Genomic DNA, 23,510 nt, shown 5'->3' with positions numbered 1-23,510 from the left:
CTTTAGTTCTTGCTTCAGCCCTTCCCTTATGTGCACTGTATAGCTTATTTAGCACAGAGTTTCAGTGTAATGTATGATTTTTGAAGCTTTTTGTTTGTTACACAAGAAATACATAAACACATTTTCACTGTGAAAAAAGTAATACAGATCAAGTAAATATACCCTTGACCCTTACCCAGTCTCAATTCACCTTCATAGCTATAGCTACTGTTATCATTCTGGAGCATATGTACACATATACATACATGCCCAAACACGTATGTACATACACACATGATTTGTTGATTTAAAAAAATAAAAGGTTTGTACATATTTTACACTATAGTTGTTAGCTCCACAAAGGCAACGACTTTTGTCTCTTGTTCATTGATATATCTGTGACTAGAACCTGGTATACAGTAGATGCTCAGTAAATATATGTGAAGATGAACTAACTTTATCTACTTAATGATATGTCTTGGAGATCTTTTCATGTAAGTACACAGACAGAACACAAGACTTCTTTTACTGGCACATAGTATTATTGTATATTCCACAGTGCAGATGTGCCAATGTAAATTTAACCATTCCCCTAAGGATAGGTATTTGTGTTGTTTCCAGTTTTTCCAAAACAGTTGAACCAGTTTATAAACCCAACAACTATTTATGTGAGTACTGGAATCCTCAGTACTGGATAATTATATTTTATATAATTTTGAATAATCTGATGGGAAGAATAATATATTATTTTGAGTTGCATTTCACTTATTGCAAGTTATAGAGCAGCCTTTCAAATATTTAATAGACATTTGTATCCTCTCTCCTATAAAATGTCTGATTATGTCCTTTGTCCATCTTGAAAGGACTGTCGTGTTATTTTCTCATTGACTTTTTAGGATTTTTATAGTTTTGATATTAATTTTATGTGTATTATATATAGTACAAATATTTTATGCTTATCTATCACTTGACTTTATTGTATATTATAAAACAAAAGTTATAATGTTGATTTAGACAAATTTAAAAAATTTTGTGGCATTTATATTTTATCTCATATTTTCTTCTAATAAGATTTTTGTATATAGCTATATGAAAAAGAAAATTATTTTCTTGTTGATCACATACTTCTATTCTTTAAACCTCAGTCACTTATGTCTATAACTTACTAGAGACAGAAATTCTTTTCATGCTTATTGACCAGTAGTATTCTCCTTTTCTGAATAAGCTGTTCATGCCTTTGCTTATATACTCTTTGAAATTTTTCTTTTACTTTTCTGACTTATAATAGAATTTTTATATAATAATGATATTGCTCTTTTGCCATATTTATTAGCAAGTATTTTCTCATTTTCTTGTGTATGTTTTAATTTTACTTAACAGGTATTTGAGATAAAAGTTTAAAAGTTTTTGTAGCAAAATCTGTTACTCTTTTCTCCTGTCATTTCTTCCACTGCTTTTATGTTTAGAAAGGTAGTATTCACCTCAAAAGCAATTTAATATTCACCCGTGTACTTACAGCATTTTTATTAAGCCATTATTGACATTTGTCTCTGTAATCCATTTAGGATTTATCATGGCACATGGTAGAAGGTAAGGCACTAGCCTGGGGAGCAGAGTGTAGGCATTAAGAGCATGGATTCTGAAGTCTGACAGCCAGGCTTTAATATCTGGCTTTGCCACTCATCAGCTATGGGCAAATTACTTAACATCTTTGTGCCGCAGCTTCCTCATTTGCAAAAGGGATGTGACTGTTGTATCTGCCTGTTAGGGTTAATGGGATTAAACATATTGGTTCATGTAAAGCACTGAGATCAGTCTTTGCACATTGTAACAGCTCAATGATTATTGACAATGACAATAATAATATAATAATAATTATTAAAATGTTATTCCACAGGAGCGAATGTCTAAATATAATTTTTTTAATGATTCATACCATCACAATTGGTTTGCAATACTTCTGTGATCATATAATAATGGCAACAATAATTTTAATAATTATAGCCACTTACCTTTCTTGAAAGCTCAGTCTATGGGTGGGTATTGCACTGTGTTCCTTACGTCAATGTATGCAGTTCTACAACAACCCTATGAAGTTGGTTCCATTATTTCTCCTATTTTATAAATGATGTAACTGAAGTTTAGAAAAGTTAAATAGTTCACCATAGGTCATAGGATGGATAAGTGGCAGAATTCTAGCCTCAGTCCAGGCCATGGACGAGTTCTTATCCTAGGATCTGGATTATTTATCCCTCCATCTGTTGATTTTTGTACAATGACATACTTTTTAATTATTGCAGATGTCTAATATATTTTAATATCTGCTTGGTCATTTTCTTTCATTACTTTTTTAAAAAATGCATTTTGCTTTTGTAGATTTTTCATTTGAAGATTAAAATCTTTTCATATTCCAACTACAGTTCTGTTTGAATTTTGATGAGATATTTGTAAAGCTTATAAACTAATGTGGGAAAAAGTCACATTTTTCATACCTTTTATCCCATCCAACCAGATGATGATTCCTTCTGTTTACTATAATTTCCTGGGTTTTTTCCCTTAGTATAAGTAAATTCACATTTCTTGTTAAAATATAAAATAACTGGAATACCCTTATGTTGTAATTATAGAGTGTTTTTCAATTATATTTTCTAATTATTTAGTGCTATAAAATGAAACTATTGATTTTTAAGCATTTATTTTGGGTTTGTGGAATTTACTGTATTATCTAGTAGTTTTTTGTTTTTTGTTTTTTTGTTTTTTGGGGTTTTTTTGCGGTACACGGGCCTCTCACTGTTGTGGCCTCTCCCATTGTGGAGCACAGGCTCTGGACGCCCAGGCTCAGCGGCCATGGCTCACGGGCCCAGCTGCTCCGCAGCATGTGGGATCTTCCCGGACCGGGGCACGAACCCGTGTCCCCTGCATCGGCAGGCAGACTCTCAACCACTGCACCACCAGGGAAGCCCTATCTAGTAGTTTTTAATTTAATTTTAATTTTTATCTCATTTATGGAGTTGTATCTTTTATTTCTATTTTCATATATTTTTCCTTTCAGAACATTATAAAATTATAGTAGATTTTCTTAGCTTTTCTTTTTATCTTGATGGGAATGTTTACAACCATTTGATGTTGGCTTTTGGTTTAAAATATATTTACTGTGATAAAGAAAGAAATGCCTCTATTTTTCTGCAACTGATATACTCAAATGAGAAGTGAGTTTTGTTGAGATGATCATGGTCTTACATATTGAACAAATTATGTAATTTGTTATACTGATAGATTTACTAACCATCCTTGCTTTCCTAGTGTAAGCCCAATTTGGTCATTAGTGGGTGATTCTTTTACCATTGAATTAGTTTTCCTATTATTTAGCTTAAGATTAATATATTTTACCTATGAAGTAAAGTTATTCTTTATAAAAATAAATGAATATATTTATGAATAAAAAATGAATGATTTTGCAATGCTATTAAAATTCCTAGTGAAAGAGAAATATCACAGAAACTGAGGAGAAAAGAATATTGTATGCCTCATTCCTCATTATCTCAATTTACTTGATAAGACAGGAAGTTGGGCTGTTTGTTGAGAGCTAGGGAGGTGGGAGTTAAATGTTACATGGGAGTCTTAAGAAGATAGTGAAACTCAGTATAGGTACCAAGTAGAATGTAAAGAGCAGCAAAAGGGCTTTCAGCTGTTGGCCATGCTGGGGTCTCACTACCAGTTCAGATGCTGAGACTCCAGTGTAGAGATGCTAATTTCTTTATTTGTTATACTGAGAGAATCCCAGTCCTTTCAATTTAGCAAATTAAGGGATTATCAAAGAACAAATCATAAAACCTCACCGACAACAAAGGTGCCATGGGATCTTTTGTTAGTGATGATATCCATGTCCTGTATCTGAAGGTCCTTTTGAAAGGGTGCCACTGATTCACCATCACAGTGAAAATAGAAGTAAATCGAAGCTGAGAAATTCTTGTATGTATTTCCAATAGAGCTCTTTTGTTATTTTTGTTCGTTGCTTCCCATATTGAAATCAAATCCACCCAACATAAGTATGTCCCCAATCCGCCATGACCAAGGCAAATTGCAGTTTCTGTCCCTTGAGCACGAATCATTTCATACTCAGTGCAGTAACATTAAAGAACTTTTCCTGAGTCATAATGTTTAGCCCAGGAGCCTCAAAATACAGAGACATCTTTACATTCTTAAGACAGAGAGAGTCAACTTTCATTGAGAGTCCTGAGATGTATGTTTATAGAAAAGAATGCTCATATTGACCATGTCAGTTAGACAGGGGAGGACCTGGTCATCAGCCTTGTGGGCTCCATTCTCAGCATCACTCCCAACTCACTGCTTTATTTTGAGTCTCATTGTCAGGTACCTAAATGTCGGAGCATTTATCCCGGCATTAGTGTAAATTGCTGGGATAATTTATCATAATTTTAAGAAATTTTGTTTTGTAATGGGATAATTCCATTTGAGAATAATCTTATTTTTTCCCTCAAAAATTTAAATATATTTTCTAATCTTAGGGTCTCAGATTTCCCAGATAGTAGCTTTATATGTCAGTTCAAAATTTTATTTGCCCTGAATTCCCCACCCCTTTGTGAAGTACCTCCTTTTCTTCTTTCTCCAGGCAGTTCAATGAACAGGTCTCTAATAGCTTCTGCAGAATCATATTAACTTTTCCTCAGGAGGAGTTTGAGTGGTACAAGAAGATTGTGATTTAATCACAGTAGTCCTAGTAGATTGAAAGAGTTAATGCTGGTCTCAGATTTATCTGAAAAATCGTGGAAAGACCAATATGGTTTATTTTCCTAGTAGCATATATTTCCTAATTATGTAAGTGCAGAAAATAAAACTTATCAGAGATGATCTCTTGAGCAAAATGTAAACTTGTAGAGCTTTAAACTAAAGGAATAAACTGTCTTGCCCCCAAAGTAACTATGAAATCTCTTTGACTCAGCAGCCAATCCATTCCCACCTCAGGGAATTCCATTAGGCTGAATTCTATGGGATGAGTATTTCCACTCCAGGAAATGAGTGTCCTGGCTTCATAATTGAACCTAAGTTCCTTGAAGCTTTGTACGGTGCTCTTGCCTCACCAAATAATTGGCTGAAGTTTTTGTCCTGATTCCTGGTGAGGTTATTTTCACTCTTGGCCTGTGACGGATGGTCCCTGTGGGTAGATTGTGCTATGTGCTGCCATTTATATTGCCTGGATGGAGCACTACTTGGGAATACTGTACATAAATAAAAATGAGTTTTAGAAATACAAATATGAATAGGAAATTCAGTCATCATCATAATTTGTTTCTAATGCCTATGATTATTCTTTGTTTGCAGTATAGTATGAATTCTTTATATATATATATGGAGTTCTACCACTTCCAGCTCCTTTTCTGAGTTTTAATTCAAGTCTCTATTGACTTTTTATAAATGTCTTTTATGAGAATGCACTATCATAACTAAAACATGAGTTTAATAGCAAGTCATTTGTTTCCTGCCCCAGTCTACTAAATATAATCTTAATTAAGGTAAGACATTTTTAACGTACCATTCTCAGCGTTTAGTTTTTTAGTGTTTAGTTTAGTGTTTAGTGTTTAGTTTTTTTTTCTCTTCAAAAACCTTTTCCTTCTCCAGCAACTCTGGTCTTCCTGTTGACCTGCTGTAAAGTGGAGGCGGGGAAAAGGAAAAGGAGGATTTGTTTTTCAGAACTCAACTATCTATAAATGACTTCCTTTTGTTTGGTACATCCATTTGCAGGGTTTCATTTTCAAATGCCTGGTTACAGGATCCATGTCCTGGAGGAAGGAACCGTGTCATCCTTCACTCATCCTGTGCACATAGCTCAACGACTGCTCCAAATATTATCTTCTATCACTTCTGGCATTTTTTGTACTTCTCCTCTTCCTGAAGTTCATAATTCATGTCACTGATTTCCGGTGCATACGGAGTCAGGTTTTAGAAATATGAGACAATTTTAAAATTACAGATGCAAAGCCTAGTGTTTGAGCCAACATCTGCAACTAGTTTACAGGATTAAGCAAAATAGCTGCTCTGGATGACTGATATTTACCAGGGCCTCTCCATTTCCCATCAGAAATTAGAATGCCTGTTATTTATATGTTCTTCAGTTTTCAACAGAAATCAGGATTTCATCTGTTACATACCTCATTTTATTAAGTTTCCTCACAGAGTATCTTAAGTTACAGCCAATTTTCAATTAGCCATGATTAAGGAAGTCAGGAAGAATATGGGTAATTAAAATCCACAAATAATTAAAAGACTTATTTAACCAGAATTCAACACTCTCTCCTAAAACTTTTTGCTGAAATTACAAGCAAGTAAAACATCTGATGTGATTTTCTTTTGTTTTGTTTTGGTGCAAACAAAAAAATCTGAACTTGCCACTCCCTTGCTTATAACCACTCAAAAGTACTTCTTTCCAATTAGGATAAAGTCTAAACTTTAACATCCATTATTCATTCCGTGCCTGCTTCTAGTTCCTTCTCTTGCCACTAGCACTCTTGAATTCTGTGCTCTGGCAATAGTGACCTTCAGTCAGTGCCCTCAGTGGTCCAAACTCTTTCCCTGCTGGGGCTTTTGATGTGCTCCTTCCTGTGCTTTAGAATAGCTTCTTTTTCATTTTTGCCTGAGTAACAGCTTCTCATTTTCCTTAGTTTATCACTTCCTTAGGAGTACTTTCCCTAACCTCTATAGTATTTTCAGTCCTCTGCTGTATGTTCCCATAATAGTCTGTCCCTTTCTCATTGAATGTTTGTGTATTTTCTTGTTTAATATTGTTCTTCTCTGTTTGCCTGTAAGCTCTGTGAAATCAGAGACAGTAGTTGCCATGCTCACTGCTATGTTCTGTGTCTAACGTAGTGCCTACTCATGATAGGTGTCCAAAAAACTGTCGAATGAGAGTTATGTATTTTAAAATCTGGAGGTAAATGACCAAATATGTAAATGACCTCTAAAATATTATGAGGTTAACATTCAGAAAGGAACATCTAGAATATATTATAGCAGCTTATTAACTTTGAATGTTACTTTTTGTCATCCAGAGGAAAAAATTGGGTCTTAATTTATAATTGTTACTCAGAGTTGTCATTTCAGGCTTGCTTATGGTGATTATTCAAGTTTTCCACCTAAATACATCACTCAAAAAATAATTACATATAACTCTAAAGTGTGATTCTGATTGTAATAAATTCCAATTTTATAAAGAAACTGATTTAAACTTGATTAACAGTTAGAGCTAACCACCCAATTATGAATTGTATTTGGACTCCAGCAGATGCTGCTGTCATTTTAGATAGGTGTGTTCTTCATTTATCATCTTTGATCTTTATGTGGTAGATATCTCCTAGGCATTGTGACAGTACAGTATGCCTGCTACACATTTACAAAAAGCCCTTGGTGGTGGTGTTCCCCCTGGTTTAGAGCCATTATACTGATAATTTATTACTAATCTGTGATCTAGGGAAAGTATAACTATTTCAAAGGAGCATAAAGTACAGTTTCTACTTTGATAATATCTACCATTTATTGAACATTTACCAGATGCCAGACTTCATCTCACTTAATAGTCACAACATCTACTTGAAATTGGGACTATTAGCTCCAATTCTCAGATCAAAAAATGAGGCTTGATTAGACTAAGTAACTTGCCCAAGTTCATACATCTAGTAAATGGCAGAACTGACATACAAATCCCAAAAGTCCATGCTTTCAACTAAGCTATAATCTTATTGTGATCATGGGAGCAAGGCAGACACAATTGCTAGTAATTCAAAACAAGATGATGTAAGTGCTAAATTCAGATAATGAACAAAATAAATGTTCAGAGAAGGAAGAGATCCATATGGACTACTGGAGCTTCTTTATTATTTATTAAAATAGTATCACAGATTAATTCCTTTTTTTCCTTAGAGTGTTATATTACCCAGAAACTGCTACATGTATTTGTACTTCTACCTATTACTCTGGTATATTTGAATTTTAAATAATCATGTCATAAAATTAGCTACCACTTTTTTAGTGGCTGTTTTGTATAAGGTAGTGTGTTAAGTGCTTTGTTCTTCAACACACTTTAACCTGGATCCTTGAAGGACAACACATCTTCTTGCTTCTCATTATGGGCCAGAATTTCCAGGAACTTTTTAAAAACAGGTTCTCTGTTTGATATATATTTTCTTCATTGACCAATTATTAACTTTTAAAAAAATTTTTTTCTTTTTTCTTGGCCACACTGCCCGGCTTGCAGGCTCTTAGTTCCCCGACCAGGGATTGAAATCGTGCCCCCTGCAGTGGAAGCACAGAGTCCTACCACTGGACCGCCAGGGAATTCCCTGGCCAATTATTTACTTAAAAACATTTTTTTGGAAGAAATTTTTTCTGCATCTAGAAGATGTTGTGCAGGTATTGATTCATTACATGAAATCAGAGTTGCATGGGAGACCTTCAACTCTGTTCCCCATCCATTCCAATCTGGCTGCTTCCCCTCTCCATCAAGCCACAGAAATAATGCTTGGTAAGGTTGTACCTCCAGCTTGTATATGTGGAGCCACAGTGGTTTTTCAAATATTGAATACTTTTCAGGGAACTCTACCTAATGCACTGTGGTAACTTAAATGGGAGGGAAGTCCAAAAGGGAGGCGATATCCCCTCTCTTTTGGATGTGTATGTACATGTGTATGTGTATGGCTGATTCATTTTGTTGTGCAGTGGAGGCTAACACAACATTGTAGAGTGACCATACTCCAATAAAAATTAATTTTAAAAAAGTCAACTGATGAGAATAATTAATTTAAGGAAAACTTAAAAAAATATATCAACAGATAAAATTCTGTTGCTGTTTTTCTGAAACTAGAGTGATCTAACACACTTTCTGAAAAACATATAACTGATATCCCTTTTGAGCATATCTTTAAACTTTAAATGTTCCAGCCATTAAAGGAAAAAGGTAACTAAAAAATACCTGAAAATAACTGGCTGCTCCCCCAAGTGCCTGCCTATCATCAGAGATGCTGAAGTTCCTCTCTCAGAATCCCTACAACTTCCCCCTTATCCAGACTCTGAAGGCAAAGTTCTGGTACAGGAGGGGACTTTTAGTACCCTACCCTAGTACTTTGACCCCCACACCCCTTCAGATTGGTCATACTAGTATAATGCCATACTAGTTGTTAATTAGTTTTAATATTTTCTCTTCAATAACCCCCATGTTACCAAACCAGTGAATAATTTTTTACTTTGAATCGTACTTTCCCTCATGGTATCATATGACTTTTTCAATCCTTTTGCCTTATTAAAACATTCTCTTCTACTGACTTCTGTTTTTTCTCCCACCTTAGAGCCACTCTTCTCTCTCCATTGTAGGTTCATTCTCTCCTCCCAGCCATTATCTATTGGCTTTCCTCAAGGTTCAGTCCTTAGTCCTCTTTTCTTCTCACTCAAACTCACTTCATGTCATTTTTTTCGTACGTGTGGTTTTAATCACACTGATAATCAACAATTCACAAATCTGTGTATCTTATGATGACTTCTGTATAGCCAGTAGTTTATTTTGCATGTTCACATCTTCACATGTCCAGACTGAACTCATGACTTATCCCTTAACATATTCCTCGTACTCTCTCTTAGAGAATTGGCCTCCACAGTCTGTCTAGTTTCCAGAAACTTAAACCTCAGGAGTTGTCCTTGACACCTCATTCTCTCTTTTCTTTTATCTCCAATTTATCATTTGTCATTTAAATTTTTCTTTCTAAACAATTCTCAAATGTGTCCACTTCTCTCTCTGCCCATTTTTACCACTCTTGTCAAAGTTATTATTGTCTATGACTTAGGAGATCTATCTGATCTCCCTGCATTCTCTCTCCCCTCTCTCTCTCCTCTCTCTATCCTCTTTATCAGACCAGAGATAGAAAAGCAAATGTTTCATGATGCAAATCTTATGTTGCTGCCCTACTTTAAACACTTCAAAGGCTTCCCATTCCTCTCAGGATAAAGACGAAATTTCTTCCCATAAATTACATGGCTAAGCATGATTCACCTCCTCTCCAGGCTTATCCTGCATAAGGCCCATTCTTGCTTTCTGTGCTATGACCATCCCATACCTACTCCTGGCTCACACCCTTCATGTTAGTGCAAGTGCTAAAGTCTTCAAGGAGGCCTCCTCACATACCCCATGCAGGTCAGAGCTCTGTTAACGCACTGAACCACTTCTTGGCAGCTGCACCAGCCACAGCAGTAATTCTGTATTTATCTGTGTGCGTCTTTGCTTAGTGTCTATTCCGCCATTTGTCCGTAAGCTCCATGAAGTTCAGGGACTGGACCCCTTTTTGTTTTGGTTTTTGTTTATCCTTGTAGTTTTAGTGTGCTGCCTGACATATATCAGGTACTCACTAATTTTATAATAAATAATGACTAACGTGCTTTTCCTTTCTCTCTTAAAGAAGCTCTCTGGATTACTTTTAGTAAAATATCCAGATTCTACTCAGAGCTTGCTAATTATGTGGTATCTTTTCCTTTGTATGTGTGTGTATTTTTGTCCTTGAATGTGAGAAATAGATGACAAGCTTAGTTCTCATTCTGTTTTGTATCATTTGGAATCTCTTCCACATGGAGGGTTCCCACTAACTTCAAAGGAAGCTCTGCACATGGAAAAGATACACAGGAAAAAAGTGAAAAAAGTAGAGCCCTGATTTTCATCATGGTTAATGGCCTGGATCTTGTAGAGGTTTAGGTGAGTAAATTCTGAGAATAAACAGCTCATTCTTAGTGAATTCTTCAGAAATAGCTGTGCATGTGGCAGAAATAATGCATAAACAGGCAGTTGGGAAAATTCTGGGAAACAAGGAGAGGGGAAGAAATTCCTCAGGAGTAATTTTGAGAATCAAGATAATATAATAGCTTAGTGAGCCATAGAGACATGAAAAACGTACTCATTATGTGAGCATGGGCTAATGTTCTGGAAGAGACTCGATGGAAAGGGTTTCAGGTGCTTTTATGGGACAGAATGCATGGAAGCTGATGGAGACACCATAGAGGTAGTCCTTGTAGATTGGGGTGGTCCAAAATAAAGTGGGAAGGAGGCTCCTTGTGTTACCTGGTGAGGTTATTTCACGAAAAAAATAACTTAGAGTTCTACTTAACCTGTAAAATTTTATTTATGTGGTTAAGATTTAAACTTATACCAGTGTTTTTAGGTAAAGGTTGATTTTTACAGGCAAACCAAAAAGTTATTATCTTTTGGGGAGCTGTATCTTCAAATAAAAAGGGGATTTGATATGAATATTAAGCATCGGTTTCTTATTTTCAGTCAGTTTTTATTGCACACAGTTAATATATTTTCAGTCAATCAAATCAGCTCCTTATTTAAAATAGTCAAGCTTCTTTCATCATGATCATTTCCCACGTTATATTCCATAACTATTTCTTTTTCTGTTGTGCTGTGGAGTTATTTCACTACCCGACTATTGGGAATCTGCCTCAGTTTTCCAACATGCTGTGTTCATTACACATTAACGGGAATCTTAAGAAATCGCCTGTTCAAAGCAAGCAATAATGTGATGGCAATTTGCATTTTTAATACCATGAAAATTGTAGGAAAATATAGGAAAATTGAAGGAGGAAATAAATATAACTTTATATCTTGCCACTAATTTTCGATCACAGTTGACATTTTGGTATATATTACAGTCTTTTTTCTATCCTTATCTTAACACATATAACCAAAATAATACCATATTTAATAATACTAATACGTACTGATCTAAGTCCTTTACATACATTAACTCATATTTTTCACAACAGCTATTACAGGTGTTATTATCCATGTTACATATGAGGAAATTGAGGCAAAGAGACTTACCCAGTGTCATCCAGCTAGCAAGTGTTGGAACTAGGAGGCTGTCCCAGATGGTCTGACTCCAGAGTCCTGCCCAGTGTTAGCACTCCCTTGCAAAAATGTTATCTCACATCATAGCATAGGTGTTTGTCCTCAGCTTAATTTAACATCAGATGAGTATATCATAATCTGTTAACCAGTTTCCAGTTTGGCAGATAGGTTGTTTCCAATTGCTTGCTGTTAAAAACAGTACGGCCGCCAACATCCTTGTATGTGTTGTGAATTAAGGGCTAGGGCTCTGAAGTCGGACCACCAGAGAGACTCTATTTTATTCAGCTGCTAAGGTGCTGAATCCTCTGAGTGTGCTCTGCACAGCAGAGCAAAATGTAAGAAAGCCTGTTAGCAGTGCAATAGGAGCCTGACTGTAGTTCCTTTACCTGTCACATAGGGAAATCCCCCCTCAAAGGATTACTATGTGGATTAAAAGAAATAATGTGCATGGAGCTCTTAGCACAACTCCTGGTACAGAGTAGTGTTAGTAAATGCTAGCTATTGTTATTTTTCTTGAATTCCTAGAAATGGAGTCAAACTGTATTCTTTGCCTATTTCAGATACTTACAAAACTCTGTGCTCTGATTTCCTAGAAAGTTAAATCCATGAAAGGAACATCCAAACATAAAAATGTCATTTAGCCAATTCATTTGTAGTAGTATTTTATAGAGTCTTAAGAACAAAACAAACAATATTTCATCAAATATTTGATTATTTTGTATCTTAATTTGATTACTCTTTAAATCTCCTTAGATATGCTTTACCTTATTTGTTTTCACAGCTTCTTTATCCCAATCATAAGTTCAATGGTTATGAAAATCTGTTTTTCACATTATGTCAGCCCATTGTGCATAGTTATGGTTGCTCTCATTTGTGATAAAATGGGCAGAGCACCTAGCACAGTGCCTGGTCTATCATAGGCATTCAGTGCATATTGGTTGGCTGACTTATCAAATGTCTTAGGGGAGAAAAACCTTCGAACACTTTCCTGAATTAAACTTATCTTTTAAAACTGCAGGCATGAACTCCTTTCTTCCTCAGAGTGTGTGCTGTCTGTGGGCAGGCTAGCTCCCAAGTTGAATAGGGGAGAGGATGGGGGAGGGAATGGCCCTGGACTACACTCCTCTATTTATCCTTCTAGATTTACTGGTCTGAGAAGTCACTTTCCTGTTCCACGAGTGGAATGAGTGAGGAAGCAACAGGAGGGCCTCTTCATCCCCCACCCCCTGACAAGTATTCCTCAGCCTTCCTCCACTTTTTATTTCATTGAGTTTAATCATTAAGTTAGTGGTTAACTAGAGGTGCAGCTAGACCGCTTTGGGGGAAGAGATTAACCGTCTATCAGTCCTGCTCCTACCGTCTAGAAGCCTCTCCTCCAAAGCTAATCATGGCTCCTTTGGGCATCCTGCTAGGACCACTAGTGGATAGAGGGCTCTCAAATGGGTCAGAATAGTGCATCGATAAAATTCACTCCAAGGCTGGTTTGTTCCCCAGTCATGTTTCCTCCCTATTTTATTTCCTGTTTCAAATTACATGCAGCCATTTTGTTCCCCTAGCCTATCAGAGATTCTGCAATGATCACATGACATCATTAATATAGTCTAATACATTACACCCAGTAATAAAATGTCAAGAAAATAGATGTGTCCTCAGTGTGACTATGAAACCCCTCATACTATGGAATTCTCAGAAATTAAAGTCCAAAGATTACATTTCCAAAGGAATTTGCAATGTCTAAGATACTTGTGGAACATCAAATTAAAGTCCTCCCCCAATTCTTACTTTCTGGGTTTCAGCCAAAGTGGTTCTCTTGTCCAGGTGGAGTTGGGGTTCTTTTAGCAGCTGTATACTCTGAGCTGGCCTCCATAAGAATGGGTTGTTCCTTCTGGGCTTTGGAAGTTGAAATAATCTCTTGTGTTCCTTACTTCATGAATAAAGCAAAGAGTGGGACACAAAAGATAATCCCAGCACCAGCTCCACAGCAACCAAATTTAATAAGACAAATAGACTCCCTAGTCTTTAGGCTACACTATGTTCCCAGACCCTTTTCCTAGATACAGCCACCTACTATAGCAAACATTCAGAGGTATGAATGAGAGAGGGTAGACAGAGCCTGGTTTTAGCCCTACCTGGCTGTCAAGCAGTTTTTTCTAGTTTGTGAACCTATAAATTTATTGGGGGAAATCTCTCCCTAAGAGGCTAATTTTGCCACTATGCACTTACCATAAAGGGGGAAATCCATCCATCCATCCAGTCTTGGAGAAAAACACTTGAAACATTGCTATTGCAAAGTTTAGGACTTTGCAGCCATGGCAGCCCCAGTCACCAGGTCTTGTCTGAGTTACCTTCCTCTCCTGTGCAGCATATTCAAAAGCTTGTAATTTTTACTTCCCTTTTGCTTTTGTGTTTCTCTTTCTGTCTCTTGTTACATCATTTCTTCATCTAGAAGCCTGGGCCTCCTAAGGAGACTTTCTCCTGCTTATATAATCCAGAGAGAGTTTGAAAACATGTGCTGGGGTGGGAGGTGGGATTGACTCTTGAGTCTGTCAGTAAGCAACACAAGTATAGCTCTCCACAGTTCCCTTCTTGCCCTGATCCAGGGTAAAGTATGGCACTAAGGGCAGCTAATCTAACCCTTCCTACTTCCCACCTAATAAAATAAACCTAGAACCTCAAGAGTGCTCTGTGATATACATATGGACCTCAGTTGCCTTACAGTTTAAACATAGTAAATCTAATTCTCCCTCCTGAGGCCTATCAGGCCTGTATTTAGAAAGACTTTTCTCCCTATAGTTGAACTCTTGCCCCAGGCACACCTGTTTAGGAAAATCTCTGCCGGCCAAATTCAAGGATAAGCAGCCTATTTCCTGTGGATGCCTGTGCTCGTAAAGGTAGGTCCCTCCCAACCAGCTGAGTGACCTGCCTGGCCTGTGCCCTTGCTGAGCCTATGCAGCTCTGCAGATCCACCACCGTCAGCCCTGCGGTGTGTGAACTACCTTTATAGAAGCAGCTACTCACCTATGGTTAAAGCCTTTTGTAATCTACCAAGATCAAAATATCAAATAGTCTGTGGTTACAAACTCCACACACAGGCTGCAACAGTTAAAAGCCAGCTGCAAACCTGAGAAAAACTTGTATGGTCTACCATAAATAAGGCCAAGGTCAAAATGCCCTGCTCACAAAGTTCAAGGCCCAAAGCTTTGGCCACATTATAACTTTTCCACATGTACTGTTTTCTTCCCATAATTTTATTCCTTGTCTGTGTATTAATTTTATGATCCAGTGTGCTGGCCAGATGTTGAAGTCTGAATTTGTCCCTAACATACAGGTTTTGCCAAGCCTGAGAAGGCCTGACTTTTCATAGTGTGGAGGACCTAACTAGAACATATACTCTCTAGAATAGGCTTGCCTTTAAGAGGAGAGGCTGAGCTACTCCACTCTCCCTATTCCACTTTCAAAGTATCTATATCTGGCAAAAGAAGCTTGGGTGATATTTACAGCAATACATATTAAAAACTGGTTTGCCTCAAGCCTTACAAGTAAGACATGGCCTTTCAGCTCTCAAGATCCCTTCCAGTCATATAATTATGCTCTTGTTTACTTGGACACTCAAGACAGAATTTGACATTCAAACACTAAGAGGCTGTAAATGGCTATTGTACTAAATGTTGATGGATTTATTTTGGGAATTTTAGATTTGAATATAAAATTAACATATCTTTCTCTATGAAGAGACTATAATCACATTTGGCTTAACATTCTTTTCAAATTTTATTATTTAGTCTTTGCCTTCTCTTTCTCCCTACTTTCCTTTGTTTTGTTATATTAATTTCCCCTTAGTATTCTTTCTTTTTTATTTTTAAAATATTCATTTATTTATTTATTTGGCCGTGCTGGTTCTTAGTTGTGTCACGCAGGATCTTCGTTGCCGCGTGTGGGATGTTTGTTGTGGCATGTGGGGTCTTTAGTTGCAGCATGTGGGATCCAGTTCCCTGACCAGGGATCAAACCCTGGCCCCCTGCATTGGGAGCACAGAGTCTTAGCCACTGAACCACCAGGGAAGCCCCCCACCCCGCTTTAGTTTTGTTATCTCTTGTGTTCTGATCATTTTTCCTTAATGCTTGCCTTTTCTTATTTTGTTCCACTGTTTCTCCTTGATTTTGTGATTTCTCTCTCCCTCAGTTCTTCTGTGAAAAAGTACATTAGGAATTACTTTTTCTTAATTCTTATTTTGAGCTGTTTGTCATTGGGGAAAAAAGTCCATTTTTGGCAAATATGCTTCTTTTTTTCCCCCAGGAGGGATTGGGATTGGACCAGAGCTTCTTAAACTTTTTTATGACAGCTACTTGCTGACAGCTTTCAGTGCTGAACACACTTCCATGGATTCCTATGAAGGGATCTAGGCCATGTGTACTCATAGCACAGCAGCTGTAATCCTCTTTTTCTCTCCAAGTGAGAAAGCCTATTGCAATTAAAATGACTAATGTCATAGAATATAATAATCTCTTCTAATTACTTTTTATGTCAATTCTTTGCAAATTTCATTTTAACTGTTATTAGTAGCTCATAATTTCCATATAGCTTACTTGACTATATTCGCTGGACTAAATGATATTTAATAAATATCTGTTTTGCTATAACGTTCAATACTTCTAGAAATAGTGTTGCATCTTTGAGAGGTGAATCCAGTGGTGCCAATAAGATCAGGCAATTTATTGCTTCACATCCTCTTAAATTCCCCAAACTCTATTCTTGCCTTTATCTACATAGTAGCTGACTTTTTTTTTTCTTGCATTTTCTGCCTCTCTATTAGCCCCCTCCTGGCCTCATTTCTCTGCCTGGCCTAGATTAAATGGATGATCACCCTAATTACTCTCTTGCCCCAAACCTTCAACATCTTTACACCCAGGTACTTAGGTCACTTGGGTCCAGAGCCCTGGATCAGTTCCCACTTACCTTCTCTTTTTCTATGTCGAGTGTGCAGAATGTTGCTAGAGGCAATAATGCAACTATGTTGATTGTGTCCCTGCAAGTTATGGACTTCATTCTTAGCTTCCAGCCATTATTTTTAAGACCTTATGTTTTTAGAGCAGTTTTAGGTTTACGACAAAATTGAGAGGCAGGTACAGAGATTCTTCATCTTCCCCCGCCCCGACACGTGCATAACCTCCCCTGTTATCAATATCACTCACCAGAGTGGTACATTTTTTTTAAAACCAAAGATGAACCTACATTGACACATCATAATCACCAAAGTCCATAGTTTACCTTAGGGTTCACTCTTGGTATTGTACATTCTTTAGGTTGGAAAAAAGTATAATGTATCCATATAATATCAGAGTATTTTCAGTACCCTAAAAATCCTATATGCTCTGCCTACTTATCTCTCCCTTTCCCTACCCCACCCTTGACAACTACTGATCTAAAGTCTCCATAGTTTTGCCTTTTCCAGAATTTCATATCGTTGGAATCACACAGAATGTAGGCTTTTCAGATTGGCTTCTTTCACTTAGTAATATGCATTTAAGATTCCACCATGTCTTTTTATGGCTTGATAGCTAATTTCTTTTTAGTGCTGAATAATATTCCATTATCTGGATGAACCATGGTTTACTTATCCATTCATCTACTGAAGGACATCTCAGTTGCTACCAAGTTTTGGAAATTATGAATGAAGCTGTTATAAACGTGCATATATGTACCTAAGTTTTCAGCTCCTTTAGGTGAATACCAAGGATTGTGATTGTGAATACCAAGGATCACATGGGAAGTGTACATTTAGTTTTGTAAGGAAGCACCAAACTGTCTTCCAAAGTGTTTGTGCCATTTTGCATTCCCACCAGCAATGTATATAAGTTCCTGCTGTTCTACATCCTCACTAGCATTTGGTGTTGTTAGTGTTTCAGATTTTGGCCATTCTAATAGGTGTGTAGTGGTATCTCGTAGTTTTAGTTTTCATTTCCCTGATGACGTGATATTGAGCATCTTTTCATATGATTATTTGCTATCTGTGTATCTTTGGTGAGGTGTGTTAAAGTCTTTGTCCCATTTTTTAATTGGGTTGTTTGTTTTCTCACTATTGAGTTTTAAGAGTTCTTTGTATGTTTGGATAACAGTCCTTTATCAATTATGTCTTTTGCAAGTATTTTCCCTTAATCTGTGGCTTGTCTTCTAATTCTCTTGATACTGTCTCTTACAGAGCAGATGTTTTTAATTTTAATGGAGTTCAGATTACTAATTATTTCTTTCATAGATTGTGTCTTTGGTATTGTATCTAGAGAGGCGTCATCATACCCAGGGTCATCTAGATTTTCTCCTATATTATCTTCTAGGAGATTTTAGTGTTGTGTTTTGTCAACCTTTTTTTTTTTTTTTTTTACTAATTCCAGTTATGTTGTCTCATTCAATTACTGATTGTCCCAGTGCTTAACACTATCCTGAAACCTTCTTTGATTGTCCCAGTGCTTAACACTATCCTCAAACCTTCTTTCCAACTTCTCAGCCTCACTCTCCTGCAGATAATTATCTATTCTCTTATCCAGTGAAATGGAAAGGTCAACTATAACCTTTCCCATTCAGAGAACCTACATCTACCCTCATTCTTCCAACCTCCCAGGCTCACATTCCTGTTCAAAGACAGCCCCCTCCCTGTGCTCTTCATCTCATTCATTTCCATCTTCGTTGTCCTTGTATCATTTTTCTATATCACCAACCTCTTACTCTGTACTATTAGTTCTCCTCAAGCAATAAATATGCTTGATTCTTGCCTATACTAAAAAAAAAAAAAAAAAAAATCCCCAAACCAAAAAGCAACAGCAGCAGCAGCAGCAACAAAAGCAACGACAAAAGCACCTCTTTTGACCCTGTGTTTCTTCTGGTTTCAACTGGCTTTCATCCTCCTCTGTAAAGAGCTCTCTTTAGTCATTGTCTCCATTTTTCACTTCCCATTCACTTTTCAACCCAGTGAAGTCTGACTTATCCCACCACCTCACTTCAACTTGCATAGTTAAAGACACTATGATGTCTGCATTGCACTTTATATGTCCCTTTCTGTGCTGAATCTGACACTCCCAATGGCACATTCCTTGAAATTCCCCTTGCCTTTGGCTTCCATAACCTCACTGCTCTTATTTTTCTGACATTCCTGACCACCTCTTAAAAGTTGGTCTTTTCCCCAGGATTTCCACTGTGAGCCACTGCTTTTTCACACAGTTTTAACTGCCACCTATGTATATAGGCTGATGACTTGCAAGTCTGCATGTCCAGTCCTAACATTTCCATTTTGCTTCAGAGGTCAGTTCACGTCTATGTGTGTCTCCCACAGGTACCTCAGATTCAACATGGCCTTGGCTGAATTCATCATCAACTCCCCTACTTCTAAAACTTGGTTCTCTTTCTCTGTTCCTTCTGATTTGGTAGCCCCATGAGTTTCAGAATCATTCTAGAACAGCACAATGTCCAATAAAAATAAAATGTAAGCCACATGTGTAATATAAAAATTTTCTGGTAACCACATTAAAAAATAAAATGAGTCAAGTGAAATGAATATTAAGAATAGATTTTATTTAACCCAATATATCTAAAATATTATCATTTTAAAACATTTAATAGGGCTTCCCTGGTGGCGCAGTGGTTGAGAGTCCGCCTGCCGATGCAGGGGACACGGGTTCGTGCCCCGGTCCGGGAAGATCCCACATGCCGCGGAATGGCTAGGCCTGTGAGCCATGGCCTCTAAGCCTGTGCGTCCGGAGCCTGTGCTCTGCAACGGGAGAGGCCACAACAGTGAGAGGCCCGCATACCGCAAAAAAAGAAAAAAACCCAACCATTTAATAGATATTTTACATTTCTTTTGTACCAAGTTTTCAAAATCCAGTGTGCATTTTACACTTACCACACATCAGAGTTTAAACTAGTTACTAGGGCTCAATAACCATATGTGGCTAGTGGCTACTGTACAATGCAGTTCTAGTCTTTACTTTCACTAATCTCCCTTTCATCCAGTCATAAGTCCTATTGATTTTGTCTCCTAGGTGTTTCTCCAGTAGGTTTATTTATTTTCATGCTTTCTGCTCGTGGCTTTACTTCACACCTTGTTCATGTCTCACTTGGTTTATTGCAATAGCTTACATAACCTAGTTTGTCTCAGGGAGCATGCAAAATTCGCTGGAATGCAGGAGGATATAGTAGAACATCTACATACATATTTTATCTAGAAAATAAGGAAACAGTTAAGATTTATTAGTATTGAATATATATATATATTGATGCCAGTGCCCTCGCTTTGTATCACAGAGAAGTTAATAATAAAGTTATAAATGTAACAAATAAAATACATTTCCCCCACAAAATAAAAAACTTAAAATATTTACTTCATCTTCATATAATACTTTAGAATTTCTTTGGGTATTTCTATAGATGTACACAGTTTAGTAATACATTGGTCATATCTACTTAATAAATTTACATGTGTACTTGAAATTTATTTTGGTACTGCCAAATTTTATCGCTAAAATTGGTGCTCTATTGAACTGGATCGACTCTGGCTTTACCCCGCTTGCCTCTCCAGTCTCAATTTCTTCATCCCACCTCACATTTTCTGCATGAAGTAGCTCCTTTATATTTTGCTCTTGTTTGTCCTTCTTCATGGAAAACAAATAAATAGGCAAACAAGCTACTTCCTGACCTAACTCTAATTCTCTGCCAGGTTCTTTCAAGCTATCATGTCTCCAAGGAAAGCCTATTAACATTACCTAAGTTGTGTCCAGTCCTCCTTCTCTTGCTAAGGATACCTCTCTTACTACACTGTTATGTTGAAATTGTCTCCTTATGCATCTTCATTCCCTACAAAACTAAAATTCTTGAGGACAGGGGTGTGGCATCATCATGCTTTTTCATCTTGACATATGATAGGTTCTTAACAAATGTTTGTTGAACTAAATTCATGGCTCTCCTTGATGAAAGCCAGCCTGTTCTATCAATGGGTGAAATAGTGATTTTCTTATTGCAATTTGTGGAGTATCTGGAAGACTTCTTCTTTGTCCAAAGATGCCTGATAGAATGAAATAGTAAATACACTTTCATTAAGTACTATAATTAATATGCTATTTGTAAGCCCTGGTAGTGTGGGTAACAATCTTATTGGGAAATAACCAGTTCCTTCTTACTAAAAAATTAAATGAGATTATTTGCTCTAAGACGAATGAAGTTTTGATTGTATGTATACATGCGACGGCTTTCAAACTTCAGTATGAATAAGAATCACTTTGGGAAATGTTAAAATGTAGATTCCTGGGTTTCATATGCACATATTCTGATTCCTTTGGACTTATAGGTATCCCAAGAATCTGTACTGTTAGAAAGCATCCCAATGGTTATTTATTATAACCATTTTATTTTATTAGCTGGTAGAAACCATACTTTGAGAAGTATTGTTTCCTTCTTTCTGAAGCAGAGGGTTAAGAAGGAGTTGAGTTTGAACAATGGAGAGAACTGCCTTAATCTGGGCCTGAATGGGTTTCTACCTGGAGGTCTGTAAAAGTTAAAGAGTTAAAAAGGAAAATGGGCGATGCTGGGAGATACTGAAACAGGGAATCAAGGGTGACAGAGACTAGGATTGTGGAAAGAGGCTTGGAAGATCAATAATGACCTTGGCTTACTTCACAATATTCCCTAGGATTGACTTTCTTCAACTAGAAAGCTGAAAAATAAAATATAAATATAAACATAAAATCTGATTATTATTAGGTTATTTTCATTTTCCTTTAGGAAGTGACACTCAGTCATTCAATAAGTAATTTAAAAAAAATATTTCAGAATGTTTAGGATAATGGACATTGTAGGTATAGGGTGATTTTTGACATTTAGAACAATATCATACAATTCCATATACATTTCATTTCTATGACAACAAAAATTATCTAGCATAGAGGAGATGGTAAACTATGCCGTATGGAAAACAGAATTTAACTTTATAAAAGCTGTGAGAAAAAACAGATTTTCACTTAAATGCCATTTATAGGTAATTTCTTTCCAAGTTGTTAATGTTTAAAAATTTAAATGCCGTTTAAATATTTTTATGAAGACTCTATGTATTTCTTAGCTTGGCAAATAACAACCAGGGGTAGATGGATAAACCTAGACCATTAAAAACCTCCAAACTTTTATTTTAGCTTATTGTTTCAGCTTTCTCCCCCATTCAGCTTATTGAGAGCTGTTAACAAGGAACTAATTGGTTGGCTTGTTTTTTCTTTTCACCATTCGGTGGCCAGTCTCTGGTAGAAATCCTAACGAGATGCAAACCAGGCAAACAAATGGGCCAGTGGGCTGGAAGGGGATAAGAGACAGTGGGCATGGAGAGTCTATTGTTGTTTGTCCAGTCAACTAAATATCTTTTAATTGTAGCAGCAATGCCATAAATAGGCCTGGCACAAGCCTATTAGTCTGCCTTATTTATTAGCCTGCCTGTTTCAGTCTCTCTGCTTCCACCATCCATACAAGTCTGCGATTCTGATTTTTGTTCATTTGATGGGAGAGACTTCCCTCTGCTTATCTGTGCTTTTGGAAGATATATTATTTTGGTTTTTTTTTAAATAAATTTATTTATTTATTTTTGGCTGCATTTGGTCTTCGTTGCTATGCGTGGGCTTTCTTTTTAGTTGCAGCGAGCGGGGGCTACTCTTCGTTGCAGTGTGCAGGCCTCTCATTAAGGTGGCTTCTCTTGTTGCGGAGCACAGGCTCTAGGTGCGCGGGCTTCAGTAGTTGTGACACGTGGCCTCAGTAGTTGTGGCTCTCCGGCTCTAGAGCGCAGGCTTAGTAGTTGTGGTACGTGGGCTTAGCTGCTCCGTGACATGTGGGATCTTCCCGGACCAGGGCTTGAACCTGTGTCCCCTGCATTGCCAGGCAGATTCTTAACCACTGCGCCACCAGGGAACCATGAAGATATATTATTCTGAATAGTTTAATAGAAGGTGAGCTTTGAGGGAATAATGCTATTCTTATTGTAACTTATATCTTGTTTTTAACTTAGTGCAAACGTGCATTCCCCATGGGCTCATGTTAAATTAAACGTCTCTGCTGATCTGTGCTCTCTTGAAGGTGATTCGCAAGGGATGGCTAACCATCAGCAACATTGGCATCATGAAAGGAGGCTCTAAGGGATACTGGTTCGTCCTTACCGCTGAAAGCTTATCCTGGTACAAAGATGATGAGGTGAGCCACAGAAATGACAGAATTTTTAAAATTAAAATGTTTCTCTTTCAAATTAATTGATAGTATTGTGATATACAATTTTAAGACACCAGTGGTTTTTTTTCAGTAAGACTTAGCTTGGGATGTTTGAAGAAGCACTGTTTTTTCCTCATAGATTTTAAATTTTACGATAGTCCCCTCAAATATCTTTTATTTGTAGTCACATTTATTTCCCTGAAGAAATGGAGTTAGGGATCAGTAGTTGAAAACTTCCTTCTTTGTAATAATGGCAAGGTAGTGATATAGTGAAAGTGATTTTCATTAAATAATGTGTTGAAAATACTCAAGGTAATAGAGCATCGTAAGAGCAAAGTTAATAGCAGTGATGCAGAGTTAATAAAGCATTTTGGAATTGTTGCTGTGACATCTGTCTCAAATGACA

The 23,510-nt window shown here is 36.9% G+C and overlaps 1 protein-coding gene across 12 annotated transcripts in view; it reads left to right on the top strand.

The window, feature by feature from the left end:
• DNM3 (dynamin 3) overlaps nucleotides 1–23,510 on the top strand; it is a 573,184-nt gene that overhangs the window by 271,495 nt on the left and 278,179 nt on the right. For all 12 annotated transcript variants that reach the window (XM_049715524.1, XM_012532983.3, XM_049715544.1 and 9 more), the window contains one exon: nucleotides 22,976–23,089. In XM_049715524.1, coding sequence (XP_049571481.1) covers nucleotides 22,976–23,089 — 114 coding nt within the window. The remainder of the gene's footprint in view (nucleotides 1–22,975; nucleotides 23,090–23,510) is intronic.

The sequence above is a fragment of the Orcinus orca genome, chromosome 1, assembly GCF_937001465.1.
Source record: "Orcinus orca chromosome 1, mOrcOrc1.1, whole genome shotgun sequence".
Lineage (NCBI taxonomy): Eukaryota > Metazoa > Chordata > Mammalia > Artiodactyla > Delphinidae > Orcinus > Orcinus orca.
The sequence above is the reverse complement of the archived record's forward strand: the minus strand, read 5'-3'. Positions and strand labels throughout refer to the sequence as shown.